Source organism: Orbicella franksi, chromosome 12, assembly GCF_964199315.1.
Source record: "Orbicella franksi chromosome 12, jaOrbFran1.1, whole genome shotgun sequence".
NCBI lineage: Eukaryota > Metazoa > Cnidaria > Anthozoa > Scleractinia > Merulinidae > Orbicella > Orbicella franksi.
Window position 1 is genome coordinate 18,470,836 of NC_138156.1, and position 18,585 is coordinate 18,489,420.

Here is an 18,585-nt window from a genome sequence, read left to right on the forward strand (position 1 = left end):
TACGGGTGGTTTATCAGTGCAAGTAAGTGATGTGTGTGTGTGGGATCATGGTTTTCTCACTGTAAAGTGTGAGACGTAATTACGTGTTAGGAAGCATAACTTTAGTTTTTGAGGGCCGTTATACCTAAAATTCTGTTTTATCCGAATTTGACTTTACGGTATCAAAGTATTATTTTGAGATATCATTTACTGTAAGTTCGAAGCTCGTTTTCTCAAAACGAGTTATTTTTGCCTTTTAGAAAAGATATCTTGAGAAGGATTTGTCCAATTGATCTGAAATTTTCAGGATTTGTTGTTCTGAGTAAGTTTTGTGTTTTAAGTAGAGAACTTTTCCATCCAGTGTACTTTGTTGAAGTTATGCATTGAAACGTATGCTGGATTTCCTGTATTAGATTTAACTGGTCACCATTTCATGTGTTTTAAACTTTTAAAAAATTGTCTGCTTAAAACAGTAAGTTATTTGTCTTCTTTTAAAAAATGTAAAAAAATATTCATTGTGATCCGTTCTTGTAGGAATTATCTCTTCTCAAGTAAGCCCAGGCATTTCCCAACAGGTGACAGATTTAATCAGCCAGTATCCGGTTACGGTACAGTTCTAGGGTCCAAAAATACATTTTTCATAATCTTTGGTCTAAAAATGTATACTTTGCCATGGTTTGGAATTAAATCTTTCCACGAATAAAGCTTGAAAAAATGGTGTGTTTTTAGGTAACCCCCACTTTAATGAATTTCTTTTTCTATTTTTCGAACTGTTATAAACAATCGTTACATTCCCATACAAAGTCTTATATTTATGCTGTGTTACGCGACTGTGTATTATTTTGTAAAATGTTCACGGCTCCGTAGGAGCTTAGGAGAACTGTGCTACTTGTAGTAATCGATTCGTAGTACGAGGGCTATCGAATGGTCCCATTCAATTTAAGACTAGTGCTCGCTTGCTCGTGCTCGCAAAATTTTTGCAACAGCTTGCATGCTCGGATTCTCGTTAATGGTAAAACTGGGAACATTGGGGAAACATGCACGCGCTGTGAATATTTCCGGAAACATATTTCTTTACGTTTTGCTGACGCGCTTAAGAATTCTTGACGAATGGTCAAGGCACCTACAAAGGTAGAAAGTAATCTAGAGACATGAAAACATGAGGAATATTACTATTACTATTGTTCTGTTTTGCGCTGGGTGTTAGCCAGATTACTTGGTGCAAAAAAAAAAAATTCTTTTTAATAAAAGAGAGATTCCGGCTAACGGAAAATTGACAAAGTGCTCGCTGCTCGCAAGGCAAATTTGATCTCTGCTCGTGCTCGCAAAAATTAACGCACTGCTTGCACGCTCGCAAATTCTCGCAAAGACCAGGGCACTACGCACGCCATCCATTGGAACCTCTTCCCCAGGCCCTCTCGTTGGCACCGTTGCGTATTCACATTTTATGGTCCAGCGGTTTTCCGTGGAAAAGTGAAAAAAGATGGCGAAGCTGCGTCACGTTTTGTGTGGTTTGCTCCAATCAAGACGGTATTACGCTCGGTAAGTTTGTAGATTCCTTCTTTATTGACCGTCCACCTCTTCTTTTTATTACTTATTCATAGTTACTTCTCCAGGTTGTCAGAAATTGGACGTTTCCAAGACCCAAAAACAGGCGGAAAATATGAACCAGGACAGGTATTTCTACTCTCACGAACTTACATAATCTCCCTTTGGTCATAAACTTATATAAATCCTTCTTAGTTTGGTAGCGGATACATGCGCTAGTGAACGATTCTTGAAAACATCTTGATAATTGTGCAGTAAGACTTCGGACATCTTTTAGACACTCTGATGTGTCTCTCTTCTCTCAAAGCACTCGTGTCATGCGTGACCCGGGTTAGATTTGAAACATGTCACCTGTTACCTAACTGCATATTTGGCTAAATGAACCATGCGAAACTGTATATAGGTACATGCGGAAACTATGGGTCACATGTACCTCTGCAAAAGTGACCAAATATGAGACAACTGTATTTTATCCTGTTATTGGGCATTCTTTAAGGGCAAATGTGACCCACGTGGGACACAGGCGGCCCAAGCTCTCAATGTTATCCTTTTTTTTTCCTTTTTATGTGAACGTTCAGGCTAACATGACATATGGCATGTACTATTACATAACGATCAAATTTGACCACGCGAAACATGACTCTCGCCTTGCAGCATATGGAGGTGTTGTGTTACAACGGTTTGAATTTATAAAGGTTTGTATGGGAATGCAACGGCTTTGCTTGAAAAGCCAATTATTCTTATATTTTGTGAATAAAATCTACTTACCCTGATAAGTTCACCATCTTTATTAACTTATCACTACTCACGATGACTTTGATAGTGTTGATCCTAGCAGTATGCAGGACACCTGTCATATATGAACTCAGTTAAATGACCTCGCTCTCCATGAGTTCTCATAGCTCAGTGAATAGAGCGCCCGCCCGGTGTTCTGGAGGTCATGGGTTTGATTCCTGTCGAAGACTCAGAATTTTTTTTTTCTTTGTCTCCTGCTCGAGTCATCTTCACATCTACTTACCCTGTTGCTGTGTTGTATTCACAAAAGTTAGGACACTTTCACATTTGTTGGATAACTATAATTAGCCCAACCGAGGGTAGTCAGCAACGATTTGTCAAGGGTCAAACTAAAATGCTTCCCGAGTAACCGGGCACTCCCTTTATGGGTTTGACAAATAAAGCACGAGGGTACCCGGGGAGCATTTTGGTTTGACTGTTGACAAATCGTTGCTGACTACCCCCGGTCAGGCTAATTATAGTTACCCAACACCACGAAAGTGTCCTAACTTTTGTGATGCGGCTGTTTTCGAATTTGTGAGCGAAGCAATCTCGAAATAAATGTATCGTTGCGAAGGCATTGTGGACGGAATCGCGTAGCGAGTGAACTGACATGGAACTTCAACATTTCTTCTTCGATTCTACGGAGGAATTGAGCCGGCAGGGTTATTTTCAGTGGATTTATTCGCTTCGAGTGGCAGGCACTCCGGAAATCAGTGTCCGGCCTTGTCGTTCTTTTAGTAGTGGAAACCCACAGAACAATAACTCGCCGAAATCGCATTAGATCGGCCCGAGGAACTGGCAAACAACAAAGAATGCAACACAGCAACAGAGTAAGTAGATTTTATTCACAAAATATAAGAATAATTGGCTTTTCAAGCAAAGCCATTGCATTCCCATACAAACCTTTATAAATTCAAACCGTTATAACACAACACCTCCATATGCTGCAAGGCGGGAGTCATGTTTCGCGTGGTCAAATTCGGTCGTTATGTAATAGTACACACCATATGTCACGTTAGCCTGAACGTTCGCATAAAAAGGAAAAAAAAGGATAACATTGAGAGCTTGGGCCGCCTGTGCATGGGAGGGCTTGATGTACACAGCACAGGCAGCCCAAGTTCATGTTGTTCAAGTGGCATGTATGAGTCAGCAATTTGAAATATAAGAGTTGTTTTATGATGCAGCAGGATAGATTTTACATGAGGCAAGTGCTCTTGCTTTATCTATAAATGGAAATAACTGAGATGGGAATTAGCAGTGGCCCATCCAAAGTGTGGCTATTTTTCTGCTATTTCTGCATCAATTTGGTTTTTATGGAGTGGGAGGAAAACTGGAGAATCCAGGAAAAGCCCTCAGAGCCAAAATGTGAATAGCAGGACCCACAAACCCAACCCACTTGAAATATGGGGTCTAGGATTCAAATCTAAGCCACATTAGTGGGAGGCCAGTGCTCTCCCTTCTTGCCCCTTCCCCCATGTATCATTTTTTAGATTTTCTCCCTCCCAGTGTTCTTTAAATTCCAAGTTACCTTCATATTTGTTGGATTCCAAAGCTCCTTCCTTGCAAATCAGCAAGCTTCAATGTAATGAAAACCTTATTAAGGAACAACCAATCAAAGTTACCACCTGGATTACTGCAGAGGATGGGGTATCTGGGGCAAGGCTCAAATTACAACCAATTGATAAATCACATCACCACATGAAAGATCATGTTGAGATTGGTTGTTAGACTAAGTTTGGTGCTTTTAAGGTGAACAGCGACCAAGTTATGGACCTTGGAACACGGAAGAAAGCTGAGATGAAAATCATTAATATGTTTGCCCATTTTTAAGAATATCACCAAACTCATATTTATAATCACTTTGTGCTGACACCTTGCTGTGGTGGTGAAGTTTGTTTGTCTCAAGGACACATCGAGCTGTGCTGGCTGGGACTTTTGTCCCTGGCAGGTCTAACCATGCTGAATTGGCCATAGGGTAGAAGCCTGACAAAGAACAGCCCCTAGACCTCCAGAATGGGGGTTGGGCAATGCGTTAAAAAATTTGTTCCCAGAAAACCTGCTTATTACAGATACCAAAACCAAAATCATAAAAATTTTAGCTGTTTATATGGGTTTGAGGGATGCCGTCTCAAAATTAGTCAAAAGAGATGTTTATACTGTAGATTTTGAACCATGTTTCTAAGTCCATAACTTGGTCTGTGTTCACTCTAATAAAAGAATCAAACTTTGTCAAATGACCAATCTCCAACTCATCTTTCATGTGGTGGTGTTTGTTTATCAATTAGTTAAAATTTGAAACTTGCTTCTATTCCCTGTGCACTTTTGGAATGGCCAAGAAATATTATATTATATTTGAACACACAGAGAGAAATACCTGTCAACTCCTTAGATGCATGCAAGAATGTAGACCTCAAAGTTATTTTTGTGTCTAACATGTTACACTTCTTGTTTTGTTCTCTGTTCACAGCTTTTTCTTCACAGAATATTTGGTTATAGAGGAGTGATTCTTTTTACTTGGACAGCAAGAGTGTATGATAGAGACAAAGAAACAAGAGAGAATGAAAAGTGAGTCTAACACTATTTAACAGAGTAGTTTTAAATAATGCACTGGTTCTGCTAGTCATAAAACAATTTTTTCAATTTAGTCATAGAACAATTTAAAACCATCTCACCATGGGTAGCATTTTAATTTGTGGGCTTTTATTCCCTTCAACTTTGACACTGCCTTTGTTGGTACATAGCATGTGTTAAATGATTTAAATACATGTACCTAAATAATGATAATTTGCTATCCCCTTGACCCCCTCTTAGAAGTTGTTTAGATTGCCCAAAGATTTTCCATCACCAGCATCCACTCATTTTGTTGGCTAGAGAAAGCAATGTGAACTGAAACTAAAGTGTTTTGCCCAAGAATGCAAAACAAGGACAGTGACCTTGACTTCTAACCATGAACCCCAAGGGGTAATGGGCCAGAGAAGGACAGTGACCTAGGCTTTTATAAAAATCTGTTGATTTTGCCTTCTATTTACACCTATGATAGGAACAACTTTTCTTTCATTAACAGATCCTTTGACGAGAATGGATCATACAATCCTGGGAAGGAGATAAAGGCAGAAACACAGACATATTATCAGGGCCTGATTGACAACAGAGATTCTCCATTCGTTGTAAGTTTTCCATCCAATTGTGGTGTCATGTGCAACCCCCCTCTCTCTCCCAGCTTGATCCCTTAAAAAAATAATGCTACTGCTGTCTAATTTCAAACTTTGAACATATATTTCTCAAAGGATGGGCAGTATTTTACTGTGCAGCAGTTTAAAAATAGATTTCTCCTCTGTCTTTCAGAGAGCTCAACCAGAGATTGTGACATTCCTTGGATATGAAAGTGACAATGCACTTTACTCTATACCAGGCAAGAGATTGGATCTTAATTTTAAAGTGTATTATCATTTGTCTTATGTTCTAGTCTCGTGAGATGTAGCTCCCATGATGAGAAGCCATCTACTTAATAAATAGTACCATTTGCTGTGCATCTGTTCAGTAACTGATCAAGATGACATCAAACTGTGGTAAGAACAAAAAACTGGCAAAAAAACTGACTAGTTATGATCTCAGATCCATGATGCTTGTGATGTTACTCTCACATATGTAAAGGGTGACATGCACATGAACTGCTATTTGGCTAAGAATGGTCACATGACTCACAATTATATATTAATTGATATTTCTTTTTAGGGCTGGATTACATATCCCAGGAGGACGTCCTTCCTTACATGGTTTCTGATGCATTTTCGCGTCCAATCCATCATGAACTGTTTGATCGATTCTTGTATCCTGAACCTGGAAGAGGTACAGTGAAATTAAAATTCTATGTTAAATTGTACACTGGAATGAAAATTATATAATTAAAAACAATAAACATAATTATTTCTTCCATTTTAGTGCCATCTTTTGCCCCTCGGGAAGCTCTGCAATCTTGGCAGGAAAAGAACCACAAGTGGTTAGAACTGACAGATGTGCACAGAGAAACTACTAACAATATAAGGATTACTGTTATGCCATTCTACATGGGAGTAAAGGTTTGTTACCTTGCTGTAACATAAAGTGTCATGTCCCTTTGCCTCTCTTTGTCACAAGCTTTAACCCAGGGTGGTCATAAGGTTCCGTTTCCTGCCTGAGTGACAAGCCTCCTCCCCCACCCTGGCTATTAGCCCCTTCTCTCTCCCCGTTATATGCCCCTCACCTTGGTTTAAACCTGTTCCTTGCCACACCTTGTTGTAAACCTCCAAATATGACTTAGTTGAAAGGTCCCCTGACCCTGTCCTGCCCTGCTGAGTCCAACCTCGTTCTCAGAGTGTTTTATCTTCCCACTCTTCCTTTGTCACAGTTTTAGGTCCTTCTCCTCCCCAAGTGTTAAGCATCATCATCCATTACTCTGGTTTTAATCCTTGTAGTCCACCCTAGTTGTAAACTTCTTTTACCTGTTAGGTAAAACATCTTTTATCCCACTATGAAGTGCATGGTTTTTTATTTGAGATTTAGAACTTGAGTACTTTCTTCTAAAATTGTTGGTCAGAAGTAAGGTCTTGATTAAAATGCGATCAGTAACAGGAATTTTGAATTTTCATTTGCAGAACACCCTTCCAACGCAAGACTATTGGGTATGTAATTTTCAGTGTTCAAAATGATCTTTAAAAATGCTCACTATGCTTATACCTGATTTTAAAATGTTAACTGTACAATGTGTAATTTTATTGTTTCAGTGGCGTTACTGCATCAGAATTGAAAATCTTGGTCAGGAGACAGTGCAGCTTCGTGAGAGGCACTGGAGAATATTCAGCCTGTCAGGCACATTGGAGACTGTCAGAGGGAGGGGTGTGGCTGGACAGGTAAGACTTGGTGATGGGAGGGAAGGGAAGGGAGGGGGAAATGTGTCCACAACTTACTGTATGTGTGACTTGACATACTGTATGTTAAGAGAGGATGAAGTCCACCAAAGGACAAGAGAGGTGATCCTCTGTATATCACTCCTGCCCAAGGTAATCCCTCTTAAGTTATTTTTTAGATCGCTCCTGATTTCAGAAATCCCAGGAGGGCCTATAAATAGCCAATCCTGTGAGGTGAAATTTGTTCACATGGACAGCCCAAGCAGATTTACATGCATTTTTTATCTTCCACATTGACATCCATGCAACAGGCGTGGTAACATCTGCTGGAGAAATGGGTTCCATCTCTAAAAATAGCTTTAAAGTGATTGTTTTGGGAACTGGGCCTATATGAGGAATTTACTCTCTTGCTCTTCAATTTAAACCCAAAGTAGAATATGTTAGGACTAAGAGATACACAACAGAGAGGATAAACTTTTGACAGGGATGGAAGTTAGGCAGTTAACATCTCTAGATTTTTTAGGGATAGGGAGAGAGCGATGATTTTACACTGCTTAATACACTGAGACTGTTTGATTGGTGAGATGATTTAACACAGTGCAAATTTCTTGTGCTTGGAACATTACACTTACATTGATAGACAGATAAACAGACAGGCAGGCAGATAGACAGACAGACAGACAGGCAAACAGACAGGCAGACAGACAGGCAGACAGACAGACAAGCAGACAAGCAGACAAGCAGACAGACAAACAGACAGATATTCACTTACCATTTATTTGATTATCAGGAACCTGTTCTATCACCACAACAACCCGCTTTCCAGTACAGCAGCCACCTTTCATTACAAGCGCCCAGTGGAAATATGTGGTAAGTGAAAAAAGTTACCAACTGGTGAAACTGGTTTAAGCAGGATGAGGCACACGTTTTGTTAGACAGGAACTATGAGGGATCATCTTGGTTGCAGTATGCCTATCTCCTTCCCAGAACTTATGCATCTGCCAGTCAGCAATAGGGAGAAACGAGGGTTCTAGGAACAGGAATGTTTTGAAAGCAGGAGGTCATACTCAAACTTCATTCTGGGGCCAGAGGTCCCTATTAATAGAGGCACGCTTGATGGTTATCAGTTGTCGTGCCAAGTTCGCATGTCTCTCAGGTAGTTGCAATCGCTTCAAGGAAAATTGACCGTAAAACAGGGAGATAAATGAATATCCTCGTGAAAGTGCCTGGGGCTTCGAAAGATATATTAGCGAGTTAGTGAAGCTGTCGAGCATTGCCTTCCTCACAGCAAAGTGCTAACGAACGGCTAACACTCAAAATGTCAGCATAACTAACTCACTATCGCGGTTTATTTACCTTTGCCGGTCGATTCAACCCAACTGTTTCTAAGACAGTAAAAAGTTTGTTCGTCTTTTTCTGAGTCCTTTGAGCGTGACACGAAATAAAGCACTATATTATATTGAGGAAAATGGTCTCGCAAGAGACAAAACGCTTCCTCGCTCTCGCGCGCGTAGCTATTTTTCCTTTTCCACTTTCTTTCGCTTCACGCTGGACAGACTAAGAAAACAGAGGGGCCACTTATTAATATAGTCCATCAAACAGTCACACAAGTTGTGCCATAGGGTTGTTGGTCGTGTCAATTGAGTGGATTCAAACTGCTTCCTTATAATTCCGCTTGAAGCGCTACCTGAAGCTCTTTTTTACTTGCTCTGGGTTAACAAGATATCATCTAAAATTGCCTTTCTAGCACGGCAAAACCTATACTAAACAAAACTTGTTGTCCTTGCTCTACTTCACCTCTTACTTGAACGTTCTCTTCCCATTTCATTAATCCATTGTGTTGAGTCTCCCCGACTGCTTGTCACTACTGTGTGTGTAGCCTGTTCCAGGCTCTCTGTCAGTGAGGACGATCGAAAAAGCGAGCGGGCCACCAGCGGGATCGGCGACGAGCGAGATCCGGGAGAGAAAAGGAGAGGTCTCGTGACCTCTCCTTTTCTTTCCCAGACCTCGCTCGTCGCCTGCCCCTTTTCGATCGTCCCGACAGGCTAGTGCGAGTGTGGTCTTGTTTTTTCACTGTTGTTGTTGTTGCTATTTTTTACACAGGGGTAAATATCGATTCGAACGATCTGATGGCAGTACATTCGAAACACCAATCCCTCCATTTGCACTGGACAGCAGAGAGGAAGATACGCCAGATTCTTCAGGAAAGACTTAAAAAACAGATTTGCACCTGATATATAGATACCTGTTTGTGCGTCTGATTTTCAATTGGAACAACATACACGTACAATTCCAGTTAGCAGAAGCATGTACTTCTACAAGCACTAAATGTGGAAGAATTTAAAGGCGGAGTGTTCTGTTCGCAGTTAGAATCTGCAAATGACAAAGAATGGACCTGGTTAGAAATTTCAGCTTTTAGAGACTGTGAATCTTGTTAGATAAGAGGCGGTTTATTTTTTAAGCCTGAAATCCGTAAAATGCGAGATAAAGGTTTATATCGACTTTGGTTTAAATTTGCCAGCGTTCTATCACGAATGCCGTTCTCTAATTGGCTACGTTACTCACTCTCTATTCTGTTGTAAATATTCTGCCCTTGTTAACAAACTGGCGGCGGCCTCTTCGCGTTTGCGAAGTATCCGTGAAGAGGATTTAGATAAAGCTTTGAACGACTAGTAAATTTATTCTAAAACAATTAGATTATTCGCTCTCGATTTCTATGCGTGATAGTTGACTCGGGTTGTACCTTCGTCAACTATCACGTGATAGAAATCTCGAGCTCATAAGCTCAGCTGGCGATGGGCAAAGCTTACAGTCAACTGTCAAAGTCCAGATAAAAACCAAGATAGAGCAGTCTAATTGTGACGATAGCTGGTCTTTTGGAAATCGACAATACTGATCCAGTGAAGGTTTTAGCCACAACCCATCTTCTAGTCATCATTAGTAGCTACTCAGCCGTGTTTTATTGGAAATCCGCGAAGTCTGATTGGTTTTCTCATTGTCCCTATGTAATCGCTGTTAGTATAAATCTACTAGCGTTCTATCGCGTATGCTATTCTCAGATTGCCTAGGCTACTCACTATCTATTCTGTTGTAGATAGCGAGAAGCGTGGCAGTGAGCGATTGTTAACAAACTGGCGGCCGCTTCTTTGTGTTTTTGAAATAAAGATAAGTTTTGAATGACCAGAAGATTTAAACCACAACAATTAGATTATTCGCTTTGAGTTCTATGCGTGATAGTTGACTCAGCTTATCATCATCATTTAACCGTTCTCCAAGTGGAGAATTGGGCCGTAAGCTCTCTGCCTCCAGGCTGAGAGCTTATAATCTAACTCTTAATTACTGGTATAGCCACTCAGCTGTGTTCTGTTTGCAAATTGTGAGACCACCAATAGTCAGCCGCTGAGTTATGCTATAAAACACGTTTCATTTGACGACAATGTTAAAACTTGTAAATGGGTGTGAGAAAAGCTAGAAGCGTTTATTTACGTAGTCATTCTCTGCAAGAGAGACGTCCAAAATTACACCCTAATGACGTCACTCTACAGAGATCCGCGTAGTGTCTGATTGGTTGTTGCTCGGTTTCGAATTTTTGCGCGCAAGCTTTAGCCAATCAGAGGTTTCGAATTTTCGCGCGCATGTTTTAACCGATCGGAGACAACACGGATCTTTGAATAGCTTCGTCATCAGTTACGAATCGTACGTACATCTTTCTTGCAAGGATTGAATTGAGCGGCCCAGGGAAAACGTTTCATTCAGGTTATGAAAAACTCTGAAAGTTTCCGGGGTCAATTCTCTGATTCATTTGAGGGAATCTCCGTCAGTAACCTCAGGTTTTCATTAATAGTCGAGGGCTTTCTAGCTTGCAATCCGAACTAGAGAAGAATTATGGAGAGAAAGGTCTTCCATTGTAATGAACAAAACTATGTTTTTCTTTTACCGCCTTAGTTTTTAATAACAATATTAAATCATCGAGTGGTATTTTGCTGGTGAATCAAAAGTCAAATAATTGTTAATATTGTATAAATGTATGCAATTATTATTATTATTATTATTATTATTATTATTATTATTATTATTATTATTATTATACAGCAGGAACCCTCTCTTAAAAGAGAGTGACTGTTAAAAAAAAAAAAAAACTACACAAAGCGCATTAAACATGAATATCTTTTTAACTGCTTTTCTCTTTATTGGTGCTTTTCAAATCACAGATGTTCAGGGTCTTTTTGGTTTTGGTTGAATGCGACCTGATTACATCTCATCTGCTTCTTATGGTGAGTGCGTGCCCGCCATGGATCATGGTTGTGTTGACGGTGTTATTTTGGTGATAACACAACGCGTGGCAGTAGGTGGGGAGCCTAAGACAGCAGAAGGGGGCCTCGGCATATACAAAAGGGACAAGGGGAAAGGGGTTGTGTTCGTCCGTGATAATAACTGGAATTACTGTCGTCAGAGTCATCCCGGTAACGTTTCAGGCATAAAGCCGGAAGAAAGGTTGAAAATGTTATCATGGGATTGAGCCACGCATACAGAACGCGATTTAGGGATTCTCCTACAAATGAGCTCCTACAAATGAACGCTGAGCTTTCACATGGGAGTGTACAGTCTCACTCATCCTGAGCAGGGATCTAAAAATTGCCATTATTCATCAAAAGGCATTCAAGTTTCCATCAAAGCAAGATGAATAGTTCGTTCTCTCGGATCTGCGAACGTGATTTTTATGTAGTTAGATGTGAGAGGACTGCGCGCTTCGCAGCGTAGGCGAAAACGTCCGGCGAAGAAGCACGTAATTTCTTATGCAATAACTCATCATTCTGGTCAACTGTAAGGGTCTCCCCTCTGAACGCTCTCTCACGCTCCTAAATCGCCTATCCACCCCTCTATTTCTGGCTCCAGATTCGCAAATCTACTGACTTAGTCCGTTTCCCCTCTAGGAGCCTGGAAAGGCTACAGCTTTGCCTGAAAAGAGTTCATGGCTCACTTGTATACTCTTGCTGAATACCTGAGATGATTAAAAATGTGTGTTTGAACTGGTTGAAAGGAGTCAATGCTTGTTTGCATTAGCCTGACTGAATAATAGGATATTTGATCAACGGGGCTGCCAAAGCAAATATATTCGCATGCGAAAATGGAGCCGGAATATTTTTTTGCAGCTTTCAATGGAACTTTTTCCCAAAAAGCTTTCATAGGAAGATTATTGCTATAGTAACAATAGATCTGGACATAAAAGTCTCTCTGGTGAATTCTCTGTTTTTCTTTAACACGAATAAAAATAGTTTTCCACTTGTTGCATTGCATGACCGGTTCTTCAATTCCTAGACCTCGTATGCTTGATTGTACACCATTATGTATTTCTGGGCTGAAAGGGTTATTTATACGTCATTTTCTGAATACATGTTTATCATGAGCTCTAGAAAAGAGAGATTATTCGGCCTATGTAAGTCCTGTTTCTATCTTAATTATGTTCAAAAGTATCATAACAGCACGGGTTGGTTGTAAGGTCTATTAAAGCCGGGATACCAAAGCGAAAATGTATTTTCGTGTTCTCGTGTTCTCGTCAACATGATGTGTGACTTGATATTATTTATCTTTCCTTTTGCAAAACATAAGTGTGTGTGGCTCCGTATTCCGTTTAACTGACCGTTTTCTCCTCCTTTCTTTGTTTACTTCTTTTTTGTACCACTAAAACGTACGCGAAATTTATGAATTTACCTCTTAGCCTGCTAGGCTCAGCTTGAATATTTTGGAATTGAAAACAGCGAGAGATCTGCAAAATTTTACTTAAATTAACACATCCGCACGAAGGCAGTATCAATGTTTATGAACGGACAGTAATTGCTTGACAACAGGTGTAGAGGAAGTAATTTGAGGAAAAGGGCACTTACTCAAATTAAGAACCACTTTTAGCTTGTTACAGACCTGAGTTGGTTACTAAAAGGATACTCAACAGATATATGGTCATTGTTTTTACGAAATTTGCTCTCTCATGGTGTAACATTTGAAATATACTACCACGCTAGTTTTATCTAGTCCGTGTACGTGAAGTTAACTCTAAAAATATTGCGCTCGAACTTTCCAAGAGGTGAATTGAGGCCGGTTCTGCGTGGGAGGGCGCTTTAAAATTCTTCATCGAGCTCTCTGTCTCCTTGGTAAACGATTTGCCCGTGGAAAATTTATGAAGCACCTTTAAAATTACATAATGGAAGGAGGCAGTCTAATTTGGAAACGTGTCGGATCAAATTATTTTCTTTATTTTCATTATCACCCAATCTACGTTTGTGCTATTTTTGGCTCGTGCAGTGAGTCAGTCTTTGGGCACTATATATGGTAATGTTGTCCAAATATAGCACAGAGGCCCGCTCTTGAACGCTATGTCAGCCATTGTTGCGCATGAGCGAGGTTCGTTTACTCACAACCCACAACATGGATTCGGAATTTTATGGAATCGTTACTAGTATCATAATTATTAGTCTACGTTGAGCCTATTAGTGGTTAAACTTCCACAAGTTGTCTTCCTTGCATTGTTCCGTCGTTGTCAGCGTGTAAAAAGCGAGATTTTGTTTTTAGCGAAGAAATGTACGTTGGTATGGATTGTTCCCGCGAGCACAAACGCTTTGCGGCGTTGTGGAGGTGTTTTTACCCGCAGTTATCTCGTTAACTGAAGTGAAGTGATTGTGGTATTGTTAAGCCGCAAAATGCCATCTTCCAGTATCCCGGTTCCAGATAGGGACCTAGGAAATTCTCCATCTTCGCGGAAAAGCACGATGGAGGATTTACGGAGACACAACAACAAGCTGAGGTCGGATTTGGAGGCCGAGCGAACGAAGGTTCGTCAAGTTTTACGTGACAAGTCTGCAGAAATAAAGAGAATTCAGGACAATTTTGAGAAGGAGAAGCAAAAAGCGATCGAGCTTGCAACGAAGCGACTGTCAAACGAGCATGCGGCAGAGCTCAGGAAAGTCCGCGAGAATACGGCAAGAGAGAAAGATAACGAACTACGACAAGTTCTCAAGTTCAAGGAAGAAGAAGTTAAAACGATGAGGCAACAAATCAGCGACGAAAAGGAGAAAAACAGACATGCCGAGGAAGAATTGAGAAGGGTTTTAGTCGATCGGAGTAAAGAAGGAGACGACCATACTGAAGTGGAACGAAAATTACGGAGCGAAATCGCTTTGCTCAAGGAACAAAAACATAAAGCGGAGGAAATGTATCGAGACAAATCTTTGGCTGATAACGAAAAAGCTGAACTCATAAGACGTATGAGAGCCGATCACGAAATCGAGCTTCAGAAATTTGTAAAGGACTCTAAGCGTGAATCAATCCATAGTTTACAGCAAAGGAGGTTGACTGAAAAAGCGTTAGAAGAGAAAGCGCACGAGTTAGCTTATAAAGATCATTTAGCAAGGAAACTTGAAGCTGAAAAGGATCACCTCCAAAGACGATTATCTCAGTCTGGAGACCTGGAAACATTGCGGCGATCAACTCTTCGAACTAGCGCTTCGTTTGATCCAGGTCTCAACGAACGTTTAGAAGAAAGCGTAAGTATTTTACCTTAAAAATTGTTTTAGTACAAAAAATTAACGCTTGGGTTATTTTTATTTTGTTATTTTTGTAGTGGATTTAAACTTAATTGGAAATGGCTTCCAACTGCTCTATGTCGCTAAACTACAAATTGATTTTTATACGAAGTCCAATTGTCTCGGGTTTAAACAACAGCCTTTAAAGCCAAGCTTACTCTTCCGACTGATTTTTAATCATGTTTATGTCTGGTGTTAAGGCATGGTGATACTTTTGTTAGTTCTTTTTACTTCCGTTGATATTGTTGTAAATAAATCGATAGCTTCAAATTGGATTAGATTTAAAAGCCAGCTATCGAAGAGATACGGCCCAGTAGTTTCTCTGGTAGTAAAATTTGTAAATAATGCGGATATCTTTCTTTGCAAACTTCATCTTCCAGAAATACTGTGCAGATATGTTATAATTTCTCTAGTAGAAATTTGGCTGCGGATCTTGAAAATATTAAATTTGAAGAGCCCGTTGATAGACCATTTAAATCGAATCATGGCTTTTGATGAGCACACAGATAGGCAGAGAAAACAAATGATTCAAAGTATAAAAATATCCATTAGTACCATCCTTCTAAAAGTTTTATTGTCTAGTTGGTTGTTTACTGAAATGTGCTACCATCCGTTTGCTCCTCTAAGATACTACATATATCATTTTCTCCAGATTTTAACTGTCAGTTGACATCAGAATAAAATTGTTCTAGAAAGTACAACACATTTTGTAGATGTATGATAGATACAACTTTTCATCATCAATATTTATGGTATAAGCGCAGTTTTTGGCAAAGAAAGTTTGGGGCTGAAAAATGTTTTGTACTGTATCGTGTGGCTGGATGCCGTATGTCATAATATTGTGTCGGCAGAATACGTTTTTCATTGTACTCTTAGTGTATGTTTTTATGTATAAATCATGCTTAATTTTCTAATTGAAGATTTTGGTGTGTTTAATGAGCGTTCAAATGGCCATGAATTTATTATATTTTTGGTTCTATTTTTCAAAGCACAAAGTTTCTTTTGCCAGTGGGCAATTTTAGAGCATCAATGTGTTCATTAACAAACATACAAGAGTTTCAGATATCACAAGGAACACTATATTTGTAATGAACGATAATGGATTTGTGTTTACAGTTGAAAAGACTCTCACAGCAGAAGAGTGCTTGGCACTTGCTTTGACCTCCCAAGGTTAACATACTATTATCACGCTACAGGGTTTACATGTACTTTTTCTACTACACTTTCAGGGAATTTAATCAGTTTAAATGGAAACCTTTACCTTTGAAATCCTGGAAAGACAATATTTCTGTTTGGTACCAAAATGATATCAAGCAGAGTAGGGATTCAAGAATATTTTGCATAAAAAGAAAGCTGTATGACCTAGAGGAAAAAAATATTTTGTTATGGTTTAGTTAAAATAGAAAGCTGACTCACATGCAAAGTAATGATTATTGTTGTACAAGTACATATGATCCTGTATAAAGTAACCAGAAAAACAAGTGTGCGGATGGATATTTTTCCACTTTCCACAGTGTTTACACTTACTTTTGTGTTTACTTTACAAATTTGTCGGTGTAGGGATTCTCAAAGTGCAAGTGCGAGCAGATCTGCCTTTACTGGATCTAAAAAAAGAATATCAAATTCATACACAAGTGTGTGCTTTGTGTTTCCGTCTGCATGTATGCTAAGCTTGAATTTTGTTAATGCAAAAAAGGCTGTGCAATAGTCAGTAAGGGTCTTCAAGTTGTTATGTAATGTAACTTGCCCCTTGCTGTTTTGATGACAAGCTGTATAGAAGGCCAGGGTCCACCGCATGAAAGGGTCTTTCAAACAAAATTCACTATACAGCTTTTAAGGGTATTGTTGGAGGTATAACTGACCACTTGAAAGTCATGAATATTACGTGCCCACACAGTCAGTTACTACTTGCTGACTTGGGAGAACTGGGGGGATTTTCTGATCTGGCTCATCATCCTATAAGGGGCAGTTCACATCAATTTGCAAAACACTTATCTTAAGAATCTTATCTCCTTCCCTGTATAAATATGTTAAATGTAACTTTGATTCTGCTCTGAAAACATAGGTGGAAATGTTCCATTGTTTAGTTAATAAATAATTATTCTAAGTAAAAATGTATGTGGTAAACATACATGCACATATTTTTGAGTTGCTAAAATGAATTTGTTTCAATTTGTACTTGCAGCCTCTTGTGAAGAAAGACAAAGAGAGAGAATTAAAGAAGAAAAATGCAGAGTTACAATCAAAGATGGAAAACCTGGAGAAAAAGTGTGCAGTATTAGAGGTTAATAAAAAAAATACTTTTTTCCTATGAATTCTTGACCAAGAGAGCATCTCAAGCTCCCATGTTGGTATTTTCAAACAACAGAAGACTCATTTCCTGAAAAACAAAAATGTCATTGTTTGGAATACCAATATGGTTGTCTTGATATCAAGGTCTTTAGTTTGCTGTACCTTTTTGTACTCTTTCTTTTCTAAAGATACAATGTGTATTTCAAATGTACCTGGCCCTACAAAGTTTTGATCTGGATTCTTGGAAAATGAGAGTGCTATTGTTTGTAGCAGAAACTCAGACTACTTGTTTTCCAAATAATGAGAGTAGAATTTGATGCATAGTGGATCACTGAAATTATGTTGTGCTAGTTAAAAGAGTTTCAGACTGGCATTCTGATGATGTCTCGTTTTCAAGAAACAAATGTGTCAAATGTTTGAGGGCAAACACTCTCCTAGTCGTACAGTTGACTTTAACAGTGATCATGATCAAGATTAATAATAAATCATTCCCAAGACAAGGGAGTTTTTTATTTTACACCATTGAATTCTCCCATCTTGCAAAATATATGAAGACTTGTAAGCTAGATTTGATTGTTGAAATGAGAGGGTAAAGTCTTGACTTGTACTTGTAGTCAGTGAGTGGGAATATTTCTCCGTGTTATCTTGGCATGCAGTGCAGTCTTGTGTTTGATCGGTGCTTTACAAACAAAATATATTTTTCGGCATTTGTTCTTCAGAAAGAGGCATCAAAGAGTGGCAACTTGAAAGCAACATTCATGGCAGAGGAAAAGATCAAGAAACTGAAGAAGAGGAACACTGAGCTGGTATCCATTGCACGGCAACTTGAAGACAAGGCAAAGAAACTTCAAGAGGAAAAAGCTACTGCTCAAGTATGTACTGTGGGGGAATTCCTACATACTGTAGGGGATTCCTAAATACTGTACATAGTTATTCCTGGTTTATTTCACTTTTATAGATTGTTGTAAAAAAGTACTTGTAACATGCCTCTTTTGTCTGTAATGAATTTTGTAAATACTACCCCCTAGTACCATAATGATTCATTTAGTGCCCCAGTTCACACTTTGCAAAGTAGGTTTATTAGCTAGTTGCCACCACTTAATGAGAACCTTGACTGTTAATAATCAGACATTTTTTATCAATAATGTTTCTTTAAAGGAGTTTTAGTCGATCAGTATTTTATTTGATAAACTGAAATTCTATGCTTTATCAACCCTAGAAAGATCCCAAGACATTCAATTTTACATGCAAATTTATAGAAATCATTTTGTATGAATAGTAAATTACATGTATTTCTGAGCCACTTGTTGAATATGGATGATTCCTTACGTTTCTCAGAAATTAGCTGAGGAAAACAGCTCCAACACTGCAGGTGTGGAACACATGAAGAAGATGTATGCAAGACAGAGGGCTAAAGATCTCGCTGAACATGCAAAATCATTACTGTCTAAAGAGAAGGAACTAGATGAACTGAGAAAGCAGATTTTATCACAACAGAATGACCAAGTTTTTCCGGTATGGATCAT

General features: G+C 39.1%; 2 protein-coding genes across 4 annotated transcripts in view; both read left to right on the forward strand.

The window, feature by feature from the left end:
- The first annotated feature begins 1,181 nt into the window (after positions 1 to 1,181).
- Positions 1,182 to 10,361, forward strand: LOC145464051 (polymerase delta-interacting protein 2-like). Its single transcript, XM_081447868.1, has 11 exons — positions 1,182 to 1,521; positions 1,596 to 1,656; positions 4,772 to 4,869; positions 5,369 to 5,471; positions 5,650 to 5,716; positions 6,040 to 6,153; positions 6,247 to 6,383; positions 6,939 to 6,965; positions 7,068 to 7,193; positions 7,981 to 8,060; positions 9,294 to 10,361. The coding sequence occupies exons 1-11, from the start codon at positions 1,463 to 1,465 to the stop codon at positions 9,403 to 9,405; spliced, it is 984 nt and encodes a 327-aa protein (XP_081303994.1). The 5' UTR covers positions 1,182 to 1,462; the 3' UTR covers positions 9,406 to 10,361.
- Positions 10,362 to 13,028: 2,667 nt separating this feature from the next.
- The window catches only part of LOC145463999 (RIMS-binding protein 2-like), a 31,025-nt gene continuing 25,468 nt past the window's right edge, over positions 13,029 to 18,585 (forward strand). Inside the window, exons 1-4 of one of the 3 annotated variants that reach the window (XM_081447797.1) lie at positions 13,029 to 14,728; positions 16,953 to 17,051; positions 17,779 to 17,931; positions 18,398 to 18,574. In XM_081447797.1, coding sequence (XP_081303923.1) covers positions 13,886 to 14,728; positions 16,953 to 17,051; positions 17,779 to 17,931; positions 18,398 to 18,574 — 1,272 coding nt within the window. In that variant the 5' untranslated portion in view covers positions 13,029 to 13,885. The remainder of the gene's footprint in view (positions 14,729 to 16,952; positions 17,052 to 17,778; positions 17,932 to 18,397; positions 18,575 to 18,585) is intronic. The other 2 variants (XM_081447795.1, XM_081447796.1) reach the window with 2 other exon arrangements.